At 41.6% G+C, this 14,389-nt stretch overlaps 1 protein-coding gene across 3 annotated transcripts in view; it reads left to right on the top strand.

The window, feature by feature from the left end:
* Positions 1-14,389, top strand: part of Sptbn1 (spectrin, beta, non-erythrocytic 1) — a 143,789-nt gene that overhangs the window by 81,051 nt on the left and 48,349 nt on the right. For all 3 annotated transcript variants that reach the window (XM_013017938.1, XM_013017940.1, XM_013017939.1), the window contains exons 3-8: positions 4,004-4,177; positions 7,567-7,658; positions 8,945-9,025; positions 9,337-9,452; positions 12,688-12,800; positions 13,489-13,676. In XM_013017938.1, the coding sequence (XP_012873392.1) occupies positions 4,004-4,177; positions 7,567-7,658; positions 8,945-9,025; positions 9,337-9,452; positions 12,688-12,800; positions 13,489-13,676 (764 nt within the window). The remainder of the gene's footprint in view (positions 1-4,003; positions 4,178-7,566; positions 7,659-8,944; positions 9,026-9,336; positions 9,453-12,687; positions 12,801-13,488; positions 13,677-14,389) is intronic.

The following is a 14,389-nucleotide window of genomic DNA, read 5'->3' on the forward strand; positions in this document are numbered from 1 at the left end:
TTTTGGGTCCGGTCGTGGGCCTGAACTCGGCCTAGGTGCTGTCCCTCAGCTCTTCAGCTCAAGGCTAGCGCTCTACCACTTGAGCCACAGCGCCACTTTTGGCTTTTTTCCTTTTTGCTTATGTGGTGCTGGAGAATCGAACCCAGGGCCTCATGCATACAAGGCAAGTACTCTACTGCTGAGCCACCTTCCCAGCCCATGAGTGCATTTCTTATCAAACATTATTGCCTCCTCCTTTGTTTCCCCTTCCCATCTCCCCCCCCCACTCCTCCCCCCATGCCAAAATTGTAAAGTTCATTTTTGACATAGCGACTTGTACATCTCATTGTTGCAATGGGTCCACCTGTATCCCTATTTAAACAATATGTTTTTTTCCCTTCCCCTCCACAAATTATACCAAAATCAAATACAGTGAAAACAGGGGTTATACCATGGGGGAGGGACATACAAAGCAACAAAGAAATATCTTATGAATATGTTAGACACAATAGCAAGAAAGAAAAAAAAACCTATGTCTGAGACAAGCAGCAATGGTCAGATAAGTTGATGTTAAGCGAAATGAACCCCAAGTTAAGGAGTGGACAGTCTTTAGCTCATCTAGTATTGCCTGTTAGCACTACTGTGTTGTCCGAGAATATGCGCCATACTGTGGGAAAGCTCTATCACTCCCTTCCTGTGTTCACGTGCAAATGCATACACATTCCACTGAGATTTTATACTTTGCTAGTGGTGTGAAGGAGATACTGAGAGGACTTTCTCTACTGCATTATCTGAATGTGAGCCAGACAAGTGCTTATTTGGGATCTGGGTTTTCTGAAAAAAAAAATAGTGTGGTGCTCTGCTGTGCTGCGTAGAAACCAGGCCATCCGTCCCTGTGAATTCCCTGTCTCCTCTCATGTCCTCCTGCCACCTGTGCAGCTGTGCTTATCTGGTTGGGAAATAACCTCTGTGCTCTGGTGGAGGTGTGCGCCCATGGGAACACCTGCTACCCCAGCAGAATATTTCTGCCTTTGAGCTGGTGGAGCCCAGGGAGATGATCACTCACTGTCCCGCTCCAGGGTGCATGAACACTGGCAGAGAAGAGAAGGGGAAAGAAGGAGTCGGGAGGGGAGAGAGGAGTGGAGAGGAGAGACAAGGGGAGCAAAAGGAGGATAGGAGAAAAAACAGCTTCTGAATAGCGGAAAGACTTACCAGAAGCCTCTGTTCTATAATGTACATGCCTTTCAGAAGGGCACCTAATCCTTCCCTTGCCTTTGAACAGACTTTAACCAAGAACCTCATTCTACCATGAAGCCATCTAGGGTTGAGAGCAGGGGCTGCTGTGTATAGGTGCTGTCTTAGCCAGGAGGATTGATAGGTGATCCAGGAGAGGATGGAGAGAAGCCAAAGAACATGTGTGAGTACCGTGTGCAGAGTCGTGTGTTTCTCACCCAGAGGAGCAGCCTTACCCACTTCACCAAGGCAGCATCGACCCTTGCACACATCGCCTCCCAAGAGGAGAGCTGGTGTGATGGCAGGAGGCGGGTGGGTAAACCTTGGAAAGAGAGGCCACCAGCATCAGGCAGAACTTGAGATTGAAGTCTCCCCTTTCTATTTCATTTCACATGTAATGGTTTTCCTGCCTTATTTGATTATTCAGTTTTCATGTACTGTCACCTGGCATAGCAAATAACAATTTTTGATATTTCCCAAATACCTTAATTTTTTTAGTTTTGAAGTTTCCAAAAAGAAATTATTCTCCTTTGTTCTTTTTTGGATGTGTTGAAGGCTGTTGTTATGTGCAAAACTTGATTTGTAGGAACATTTCTTTTTCCACTGCTATTGTTTGACAGTAGAATTTATGGAGTCTTTAATTCCTATTTCCTGCAATGGGAGCAGGAAATGTTTCTTTTTCTATTTCTCCCTTAACCCCGTGACATTAAAATAAATTCTTGCTAAAACTTACAAAAGAAGTGGAATTAACTAGTTGTTTAAGGCCTTAGCTTGTAACCTTATTTCCTCAATGTCAGAGTGAGTTCTTTCATTCTGTGTTCTTTTTCTGTAAGAGAAAAGCAAAAAATAACAGTTGTCTTGAGACTGGGCAGATTCGACATGGCTACTTGTAATCCAAGTAGCCTGCCTAAAGATGTTTTCTAGCTAGTGAATAACTGAGGCTCTTAACTACAGAGGGAAGGCAGGAAATGGACAAGATACTAGCACAGGGCTGGCTGCCACCTTTACTTTGGTGTGCATCTGACTGCTGCCCACCTGGTCTGCTTTTCTCCATGAGGCCAGCTGACTTGTGGGTGGGTTTTCAGGTCACAGTGCACATGCCTTATGTTCAGAACTGAACTAAACACCAACGAGAGTAGTGTAGCAGAAACCCAAGGCATTTTCTTTGCTCTCTTGCCAAAACTAGCAGTCCCATTGGAAGTTACTGGGGCAATAAAAGAAACAAGAATAAAAGAAACAAGTCTGGGCTTTGTGGTCTAGACCACCAATGTGTGGGGTTTTGAGGAAAGAGACATGTGAGAGCAGGATGATTGGAAATGCCTCCAAGGAGGGAAAGATGTACCTTGGCTGGAGCCTTGGAAGGTGGGTGAGCCAAAGTGAGGTGGCTATGGAAAGGAGCTCCTGCGTAGCTAGGTTAAATGTGTTCTCATGCCAGGCAGGGCATGCACATCCTGGTGGCATCTTTGTGAGATGATGACATCAGCCCAAGGAGTAGCCTCTACCAAAGAGGGACAGATGGAAATAGAACAGTAGAGGAAGGAGACATGGGCTTGCTTTTGACATGGTAGATAATACTGAGTCATTGAAAAGTGTGTGTGTGTGTGTGTGTGTGTGGTGAATAAATATGTAAGAATAGCAAATTGGGTAGACATGTAGTACATATAGTGGAGATACATTAATTGTAAGTATATCATTGTATGTGCTTATGTCCTTTGCTTTACTTAAATGATCATCTTTCAAAGACCTTGTTTAGGTTTTGGTATAACTGGGTAAAACAAAGGAACTTGGGGGCGGTATTCAAATTAGACTATTCTTGTTTCCTCCTCCCTTTTCCTTTCTTTTCAGTGAGTCATCCCTTTTTATTTAACCCTTCCCTGTCCTCACAAAAGCGTTATGAAAGTTCTTTTAATTTGGGCCAGGGGAAATGTCCCGTTTTCTTTTTCTTTGTTTCTTTGCCAGTCCTGAGGACTGAACTCAGGGCCTGGGCACTGACCCTAAGCTTCTTTTGCTCAAGGCTAACATTCTACCACTTAAGCCATAGTGCTACTTCCAGCCTTTTCTGTTTATGTGATACTGAGGAATCGAACCCAGAGCTTCATGCATGCTAGGCAAGCACTCTACCACTAAGCCACATTCCCAGCCTGGAATGTCCCATTTTCATTGTGAGCCAACCTTAGGAAGTGACCCAGGTCTACAGATGGCAAAACTATGTTTACATTTAAAACAATTAAAAAATCTGAAATAGCTGGGCGCCAGTGGCTCACGCCTGTAATCCTAGCTTCTCAGGAGGCTGAGATCTGAGGATCAAGGTTCAAAGCCAGCCCCAGCAGGAAAGTCTGAGACTCTTTTCTCCAGTAAACCACTAGAAAACCAGAAGTGGCACTGTGGCTCAAGTGGTAGAGCACTCACCTTGAGCTGAAGAGCTGAGGGTCAGCACCCAAGCCCAGAGTTCAAGCCCCACAACCTATCCAAAAAACCAAACCAAAACAAAACAAAAAAACCTGAAGTAGTTGTGTGGATAGCAGTTAGTACTGCTGAACTTTTCTAAACTTCCCATTCCTGTGCTCAGTAGTAAGTTGTGTAACTTCCACGATTCAACAAACCTAAGGAGCAATTGGTTACCATTCCTTTAAGTGAATTTTTCTAAAGCTGTGACATAAACACTGCTCTTGGAACAGATGAACTTGTGGTCTTTTTGGTTTGGGAAGCAGTGTGTGACAGACTTTGGTGGCCTGGGGCCCATCCCTAGTCTATTGTATGACTTGTTCCCCCTGTGTTCTCTCGTTTCCAGCCTAAACCCACCAAGGGAAGAATGCGCATCCACTGTCTGGAGAATGTGGACAAGGCCCTCCAGTTCCTGAAGGAACAGAGAGTCCATCTTGAGAACATGGGTTCCCACGACATTGTGGATGGGAACCACCGGCTGACCCTTGGCCTCATTTGGACCATCATCTTACGCTTCCAGGTAAGGAACTCAGCCCAGAGAAGTAAAGCCTGCCTCCCAGGTAGAAGCATCCTATCCTGGTGGAGTTGGCTTCCTCCAGAGGGATCAGGAAGTCCAGGTTGAAACCATACCACAGAACCAGAACTGCAGAGCAGATGTGGCATCTAGCCCTCAGGACTGGACTGACTGGCCTTGAAGGCATGTAGAAGCTACTGCTTCCTCCTGCGTATTACTACTCCTGACTCTTGCCAGTGATGCACACCTACAAGGCATCCCAGCCCACCACTTCCCCAACACCTCTAAAAGTCTGATCTTGGCCACTTGGTTTTCAGGAACAAAAGTTAATGATGATGATGATGATAATAATAATGCTAAGTTACTTGTACCAGACTGTCTTAACTTCTCCAAATTGTGGCATGCATGGAGAGAAATTGTTAGGGTTCTGGCTCATGTGTGCTGTACCATTTTCACCTTACTCTCCTTGGGATGTGAGGAAGCTGTTTTCAGGGGAAAGAGAAAAGCCTTACATGTGTTTGAATCTGCTCATTTTTATGGAAGTATATTAGTGAGAAGGTACTATAAAGGGGAGAGAGGGAGCTCTGATGGTGGGAGGCGAAGAAGGACAGACCAAGACAGAGCACTCTAAGACTGTAAGGATGAAGCTTCTTGAGTCCCGGTTCATTTTTTTCAGTCTCCAGGGGCATTCTTCATGCTAATAACTTTTCAATTAAAATTTGAAATACAGGAGAAATTTCTTACCCTTACCCTTTTTTCAGGTTACTCTTCAAACAGATGTCCTGGGTGACTGTATTCTGTGTGCCTTTCCTTCCTGCTTACCAACTTTCATCTCTGATAAAAATTGATTTTTTTTCTGGGTTAGTACAAACTTTGCAAAAAAAAAAAAGCAGAAGAAATATCAAATTATAGCTATCTTATTAAAACTCTGAAACCAGCCTGTGGCCAATCCTTTTTCCTTCTTCATTCCCTGAGAATGGAGTCTTGTGGGCAGGGGTGTGTGTTAAAGGGCAGGAGATTAAAGTGAAATTAACAGAAAGAGACACTTCCCTGACTGGCTTGTTCCCAAACCTCAGCTGATTATCTGCCACCATTGGGAAAGCTTAGTAATTCAGATTCCCAGGGTCCAACTGCAGGGATTCTAATTACTTAAGTCTGTGAAAGATGCCATTGCTTATAGAGTTAATTGCAACAATCAAGGCCTTTTGGTTTCACACATACAAAACTTATAGGTACATTTTCTATGCACTCCTAAATGATTTGAAAATGTAGTGAATATCATTTACCAATTATTGTTCTTATGTCTTATGCTAGCAAAGTTGACAGGACAGTCACCAGTTTTGGAGAGTAAAGCACTGCACTGTGCTTGTATTGCTTTAGGCATGTGGTGATCAGAATATGGAAGGACATCATCACTGTCACCTCTGATGGCAGATCAGTGCCCATGTCAGGAAGCCAGCACACACCCCCTTCCAGCTATGAATCTGAATTGGGATTCTCAGCACAGATTAGGTTGAGGCCTTGGCAGTGTGCTTTTTCCTATACGTCAGTGTGTATATTCCAATGTGGATTTTCTCTGTTCTAGGTGAGAGGCATAGGGTGCCAATGTTAGTGCGTGACCTGCAGTGTTAGTGTCTGTCATGACTCAGCTTCTTCCAGTAGTTTTATTAGATGGTCACTTAGTCTACAGATATGTGTTGATTTCTATCTCATCTGAGAGTTAACTCATCTTGTCTCCTCTGTGAATTTTCTCCACGTGTCCACAAATAGCTCTTCTCCCAACTCTTGAATATAGATACAGAAGTATTTCTCCTTTCGGCTGTGGAATGTGGAATTCTCAGCCTAAATGTACACGCGTGTGTGTGTGTGTGTGTGTGTGTGTGTGTTCTCTTTAGCTTCTAGGACATACTATCCTATATATTCATAGTAGGAACCTATTAAATACTGACAGTAGCTACAATTTATTTCTGTATGGACTTATCTGGAAACAGATGGCTTTCTTCACAGAGAAGCTGACAGTAGTATTTAATGCATAAAGATCGAGCCTGCCTTTCCCTGTGAGTTTGCAACATTCTTTCACATTCATTTTCTGCTTAAGAGCTAATGAATCTAAGAAGAATTTAGGGTTTCTGTAGATTTGCACTTCATATTCTTGCCACAATTAGAAATGTATTTTTTAAAAGTGGTTATTTGAATTCTTAGGTTTAAAAAAAAATAGGTTTATAACTTTTAACCTTAGATATTTTTTCTCCTAGCGCTAGGAATCTCAGAAGCAATTCTGGGAGGTATTTGTAGCTTAGATGGAGAGAGATCTGACAAGAGGAAGGGAAGCAAAACTTGGAATGGTTAGATCCAGAAGGTTAAAGAAGACTTCTTAAGCCAGCTGCTGGTGGCCCATGCCTGTAATCCTAGCAGATCAGGAGGTTGAGATCTGAGGATTGTGGTTCGAAGCCAGCTAAGGGCAACAAAGTCCGTGAAACTCTTAACTCCAATAAACTACTCAGAAAAAGTTAGAAGTGGGGCTGTGGCTCAAATGGTAGAGTATTAGCCTTGAGCACAGAGACTCAGGGACAGCACCTAGGCCCTGAGTTCCAAGCCCCAGGAACCAGCATTAAAGAAAAAAAAAAAAAGGCCTCCTAGGCCACAACATCCGCTTCCAGTCTTATCTCAAGTTCAATTGTATGAAAGAAACTACAGACTAAAGGCTATTTAGAATATTAGTCTACAATCACATAACTGGATGCTGGCTCCTAATCCAAAAATGGAAATGTAGTCATTGTTACTGCCATGCCTAAGATGGAGATACTGAGGTAATCCGATGGTGGAGCCTCAAGTCAGGCCCAGGTTTTGGTGCCCGCAGAGCAGGCTTCATGTATAATGTTGAACTTTGGCTTGTGCGGTACTTGAAATGTAGACCATAGAAGCACAGTACTTAAACACACTACCTTGCGAGTTTGGATCAGCTTTCGGGACATAGGGCACATAATATCTTCATCATTGGAGTTTAATCTTAGTGTGAAAATGGTTATGAAAAACCACAGTCAACGTTTCTCCAGGTTCTGACAAGGTTCCAGATGACTGTGGGCACCAGTGTGCTGCTAGCTTATCACAGGAAAGATGGGCTTTCTTGGGGACATGAACAACCTCTAGTAGGAAAATATGCAAGTAGATCATCTCCTCTTTAGCTGTATCTGTGTGCGAAGTAGGAAACTCAGTTCTGGCTGGTGTTTCTAAGGTGATCTCGGACTTGAGGATACAGTTTTTATTGATAGACATAACATGTAATCTTCAGGGTGAGATCTTGTTTACTCTTTATATAAATGCAGATCTGTTCTTCAGTGACTGTTAAAGCAGCTGATCCATCTGTTCATGTAATATTCCTTTGTACATCTTAGATCCAAGATATCAGTGTAGAAACTGAAGATAATAAAGAGAAGAAGTCTGCCAAGGATGCATTGCTGTTGTGGTGCCAGATGAAGACAGCTGGGTGAGTGGGAATGCAAAGGGCACTAGGGCTGTGTGTTCCAGGATTAAAGCCACTGCAGTCACTTATAAAGTGTTGACAGTATCTTGTCCTCGGCTTTCATTTAGTAGTCTTGTTAACATAGAAGCAGTTGCTATGTTGGCATTTCAGCTAGTTCTCGGAATGGAATAGAAGGAATTTTGATTTATATTTTGGACCTGTCATTTTTCTTCAATCCATTGCTCAGGAAGCTCCAGAGTTTGAAATCCTGGGGGTACTTTTAAGAGTCATACCCACCATGTTTTAAAAATGCAGTTTTCTCCTCCCCTTAATTTCTGCTGTTTTGGGGAGCTTTATGCAGTAAACTTAACAGTAATTGCTGCGTATCATCTGCCTCCTGCTTCCCTTCCTTTTATTCTCACACTAAAATTTAGTGAGGATATTTTTTAGAGAACTGCCTTATTTTGATGATCATTGAAGTTGTCTGAGTTCAACTTATATTAAGCCTGCAAACTTCTCATTGAGTCTGTTTAGATCAAATTGGCTTAGGGTCATAAGTTCTTAATGAAAAGTGCTTTTATATCTGGTTAATTTGAATTACTGTAAAAACTAGAGGTAGCTATAAGTAATGAACGTGAAGTATGGAAGCTATAAGACACATATTGCTTAATAAGCAGGTCAAGTAAGGCATGAGCCTTTAATCAACCACAAGTAGAAATTATTAATAACTAGTATGACATACCCTAGCTGATTCATTGGGGGTTAAGTTACAAACCAAGGAACATTTTTAGGGAGGTACTGTATTTTCTAAAACTTTGTTCAATTAAATGAAGTAAGATAAACAAAAAACAAAAAACTGAGTGTTATATGAACAGGTAGTCCCAGCTACTCTTGTCCCAGGGTGGCTTGTGAATTAAGATCCAGTGACTTGAAATCCCAGGGTCTTAGTAAGTAGACTAGAAAGCCGGCAGAAGCAAGAAAGTCTCAACCATGTCAAAGTTGTGGTCACTCTTTCCTAAATAAGTAGCAGTTTAAATCTAGGACATAGTTCACAATCTAGGACATAGTTCACGACTTTTGTGAGATTGAATTAACGTATAGAAGAAGCTACACAGCTGTATATTTATTTTCATTGTATAAAAATCATATTTGAAAAGATTTGTACTCTGTCATTATCTTAATAGATATTTGCTGCCTTGGATTTTACTATGCTTAGAAATATGTTTCTTTTTCAAGTACTGTATTGAGCAAAAGTATAAACTTTTATTTGGTAATTCTGTGGCTTTTCTCTTACACTTTGTCCTTGGCAGATACCCCAATGTCAACATTCACAATTTTACCACTAGCTGGAGAGATGGTATGGCGTTTAATGCACTAATACACAAGCACCGGTAAGTTGGAGAATTCAAGTTGACCACTATAGGGTAGAATATTTGCTGACATTCTTCTATAGCAAATAAGGGTGACCTTTGAGTCTCATATCCGTTGCCTTTGATTTTTGCACCACAATGGAAATTTCTTCATTCCAGAAGGAGAAAATATTAGAGAATACATGAATTCTAATCTTGTAGTTTTTCACAACATAGTAGCTGTTTTAACATTAAAAATCATATCTCAGTATCAGCAATAATTACATCTCATTTAGTTATAGGATGTATTTCCAGAACATAATTTTTGTTGTTTCCTTTGTTGTTGTGTATAGGCCTGACCTGATAGATTTTGATAAATTGAAGAAATCCAATGCACACTACAATCTTCAGAATGCATTTAACCTGGCAGAGCAGCACCTCGGCCTCACTAAACTGTTGGATCCTGAAGGTAAGAATTATATGAATGCTTGGTGGTTAGTGTCAAAGGGTTAATAACAAAATCTGATTTGTGTTGGTGTGCAGTATGGCTTTGGGAATTAGCTAAAGAAGAGGAGCTTAAATATTTGCTTATAAGAACTAAGGATATAGGAGAAGGATGACATTGGACAAGGTTTTGGAAGTTGAGAATGACTTAAAACAGTGTGAAAAGGAACACTAAGTAGCAGGAGTAAAGGAAATGGACCAGGAAGAAGGAAAGCAAGTTTGAGGACCAAGGATTTAGTGGAAGTCCTATCCCAGTAAGAAATATACCAGGGAAGGACAAGGAAGTTAAGGGCCCCAAAGGTTAAAAACTTTTGAGGTTGTTCAGCAGGTAGTGGAGAGTTGTTGGTGGATCTTAGCACCTCTAACAGTAGACAACCTATATGGGCACTCAATGAATGCTTGTTGATTGACATTCAATTGAGGGGAAGGGGATGCTTTGTAATAGGTGGAAATTGGGACATGAACTTCATTAGGAGGCTGTACTTTGCTTGTGAACAACTGAGAGGTTACACTAGGAAGATGGTATTCAGGGAATGTATGATAGAAGAAGCAGTTCTCACAGTTTTATTTTCTTGTATTTGACTACCTCCCATTCTCTGCATGGAACTGATGGCTCTACCTGTCACTCTCTGCAGCAGCTCACCTCTGACGAGGTAGCACAGAGCTAACCTTTGTTGGGCAGCCCACTGGGTTCGCATTTAGGTTTCAGTGCAGTATGGGCTCTTAGGAATTTTTTCTAATGTTGAGAAGCATTTAAAATAGATTTGTTTGCAATGCTCGAGGTTTATAGTTCCTCTCAGTTATGAGCAAATATTAGAGGGAGAGTGGAGGGAGGGGGAGGAGTGTTTGAATGAAAGTTGAAAGTTGTGATAAATATAAAACAGGAAGCTTAGCTCCCCAAGGGCAGATGGAGGTCAGGGGACTGCCAAGCTGGTTTTTTTTTGCTACTCTCCAGTGTATCAGATGAACTGATAAGTCTACTGCAGGAAGCTGAGATAAAATTATCTTTGTGCTTACCCATTAAATGATTTCTCAATGTAAACAGAAAGCTAAAATTACTTGAGTTACAGTAAATCTTTGTGTTTAACCCCTTCATTTCTATGGGAAGAAGATTTTTCTGTGCCCTAGCACTTTGTGCTTTTACAAGTAACCTCTTTTTTTTTTTCTGTCACACTGACAAAAGTTTTTAATAACTTGCTCATGGGTTCATCTTTCTAATATAAAAAGGGCATTGATGTTGCTCAGATGACAGTACAGGAGCTAACAACAGCAGCTGATACCATATATCCTGAGGGAGGGTTTATTCCTGATTCTTAGTTTTTCTTAGCCCCAAACACCCAAGTATTACTAGTTATTCCCTTGTAGACAAGTTAGAAAACCAATTTTGGTTCCACACTCTTTCCACTGTGTTGATATTTCTGTTTATTAAATTGCATGAATGGCTTGCTTTCTTCCCTCCCCTCCACCCCCGGCTGTCCTTCAGTTCTCTCCTTTGGACACATTTTGATGGGACCGAGTTGATAGAGTCCTTAGGTAGGAACAGTAGCTGTGTTCTCGATCTCATTATCACTGGCTGCCTTGGTGAACCTAGATTGGGGTCCCTGCTCTGTGCCCTACTGTTCTCATGCTTAAAATAAGAAAAACTCTGTGTGTGTGTGTGTGTGTGTGTGCGTGCGCGCGCACGCACACGCCAATGTTAGGACTTGAACTCTGAGCCTGTACATTGTCACTTAGCTTTTTTACTCAAGGCTGGCTGGTTTGCTACCAGTTGAGCCACAGCTCTGCTTCTAGCTTTTTTTTTTTTTTTTTGGTGGTTAATTGTGGATATGGTCTCATGGATTTTCCTGTCTGAGCTGGCTTCAAAGCAAGGTCCAGCCTCCTGAGTAGCTAGGATTATAGAAGTGAGCTTCCAGCACCCAACTAATAAAAAACAATCATTTCACTCAAGGTCTTTTGGAGAATAGAAATGCAGATATAGTTATGAATATATACTGAGAAAGAGCCTGATTCAGCTATTGAGAACCATCATGTATGTCCTGTTGTCAATCTGTATGGGGCTGGGTGCTTCCTCAGTATTGCCTATTTGTCATTCATATTCATTCATCTACTCTCTCAGTAAGTGTTTATTGATGACCCACTTTGTGCAGAAAGCACACTAGGAAAGTGGAATGGACTAAGGGACCAAGGCAAAGTTCTTTCCTTAGTAATTGACATGTGTAGGCAAATAAAACACAAATAAATAATGACAGTCAGAAAGTGGACTATGTAATCTCAAGCAGAATCCTAAGGGAACAAGGGAGGCAATAATTCCCAGCTATGAGAATGAAAAAGAGGCTGTGTTGGGTGTAACATTTGCTCTGTTGAGGGATGGAATGTAAAAGGCCCCTTTTAAGCAAAGCAAGTTGTGAAGAAGGAAGGAGAGCCATCCATATTGGAAAATATGGGACATGCCTGGAAAATGGAGAGAATCATGTTTGGTTCAGGTATAAGGTATCTAAAGAGAAGTAATAGGCTGTCAAATTAGGAATGCACATTACTTGGTATTTAGAAGCCTGATAAATATTTGAAGAATAGGTAAATGAAAAAGAGAAGAAAAGTTAGAGCCAAATTCTAGAACACTAAAGGGCTTACTCTTAATTCTTCAGACCGAAGGGCACTTTTGCATACTTTAGCGATAGGAAAATGTGTTTGTGCTGTGCTCTTAGGTCGGTCTGGGTACATTGCGTACAGTCAGGAGGACAGTACTCCCCAGAGAGGGAGCATTGTCCCAGGTCTGGTTATGTGACTGGTTATGTCACTCAGTGTCTGAACCCTGAGAGACAATAAGAAATAGATGATAATCACTATCCCACAATACTGTGAAATTTGGGAAATTATGTAATCAATCACAATAAAGAAAAAAAAAGAAATAGATGATAAGGAGAAATAGATGACTGAAGACCAAGGTTAGGCAGAGAGATTCTGGTGCCATGAGCAGAGATAGGGTATTAGGGATTTGGTGTTAAGGATTGAGATAAGACAGCAGGGAGATCAGCATGGTGTCTGTAGCAGGCATGTTGTATGTATTCTAGGGTTCAGTGAATCAGTGATTTGCTTTCATTCTTACTATCCTCAAAATGAGTACAGTTATTTCAGCTTATTCCCACTGCCTGGGTGGCACTGTGAGCACAGCCCTCAACAAATTCTTCTCTGCGTTTCAGATATCAGTGTGGACCACCCTGATGAGAAGTCTATTATCACTTACGTGGTGACTTACTACCACTACTTCTCTAAGATGAAGGCCTTGGCTGTTGAGGGAAAACGAATTGGAAAGGTGAGCTCACACCGATTTAGTGAGTTCTGTCTTCCTGTACTACAGCTGAGCCCCTTCTCATCCCATGCACCCAAATTTCCCAGTAGCAAACATAGTAGCTTGGGATGGCCTCATAAGTAGCAGATTACCGGGAGAAGCCGCTTCTTCCTCAGGGGTATTAAGAGGTGGATTGATGGATGAAATGTCTAGAAAGAGTTGAAAGGGATCTCAGATATAAAAACTTCTCTTCTTACCCTTTCCAGAAAATTGGGCGTTGCAGTCTGATTGGGGTGGTTATAGTCATGGCCATGAAACCCTACTCTCTCTAAATGAAAAAGCTCCATCGTATATTTTTTTACTTTGTGTGTTCACCTGTTACATTTTTCAAACTACTTTAGCCTAGATTACATTGTCCTCCCTTGTGCAGTGGAAGGGAAAATTCATGAGATGGAATCAAGCTGAAAAAAGAGCCCTTTTATTTCTCTTAAGAATTTGAGAGTTCAGCTGTCATTGCTCAAAATAATAGACTCAGGCTACATGCCTATTTGTAAATGGTTGAGTTAAAATGCTCTTCTGCCAAAGTGGCACAGAACTGTTTCACACCAGTCATCTAAGTGCCTGTGTTCATAGGGGTTTAGCAGTCATGTTTTCTTTGCATGGTGATGTTATTTGCATCTTGATGTTCAGTTTTTCTAACCATTGTTTACAGGTGCTTGACAACGCCATTGAAACAGAAAAAATGATTGAAAAGTATGAATCACTTGCCTCTGACCTTTTGGAATGGATTGAACAAACCATCATTATTCTGAACAATCGCAAATTTGCCAATTCTCTGGTCGGGGTTCAACAGCAGCTTCAGGCATTCAACACTTACCGCACTGTGGAGAAACCACCCAAGTAAGATGCACATTGTTATAGAAGAGGGGAAAATAGCAGCCAGTGGCCCTCTGATTTCAGACATTTGTGATTTCATCTCTGAGTGCCTCTCACCTGTGGCCTGTCCTAAATCTTTTCATCCTCTTAGTTCTGTGTTACTGTGTTACCATAAATCATGCTCTTCCAAGCCCTTTTCAGTAGGAATGTGCCAATGAGGTAAGGAAAAGAGAGAAGCCTAAAGAATGATACAGGTCCCCAGTCCCTTCTCCAAAAATCTTCTTGCTGACTGTCCATCAAAATACCATGTTTTCTTGAATTTAAGAAAGTCAGCACAGAGAAACCAAGCACAATGGCACATGCCTGCAATCCTAGCACTCAGGAAGAGATAGGAGGATCCTGTGTTTGAAGCCAGGATGAGCTGGGCTGCATAGTAGGACCCTATCTCAAAAAAGGGAGGAGAAAAAGGACACAAAGTGTGCTATCCAGTGTTAGACTTCAAGTGAGTCTGCAACAGTACCTTAGAATCAAGCCCAGTAAATAGCTGTAGCAAAATGTATACACATTAGTACTGTGTTAAAGACAGTAGCTCCTGATCAGTTCAGATCCGGTTTTATTGTCCAGCAAAGTGATTTTTTCATATAACTTTGACTCCTTTTCTAAGGGAGAGGGTGATACTAGTGTTTGATCAAGGCTTTGTGCTTTATCACAAGGCAGGCACTTGATCACCTGAGCCA

Source organism: Dipodomys ordii, unplaced genomic scaffold (genome assembly GCF_000151885.1).
Source record: "Dipodomys ordii isolate 6190 unplaced genomic scaffold, Dord_2.0 Scaffold37, whole genome shotgun sequence".
Lineage (NCBI taxonomy): Eukaryota > Metazoa > Chordata > Mammalia > Rodentia > Heteromyidae > Dipodomys > Dipodomys ordii.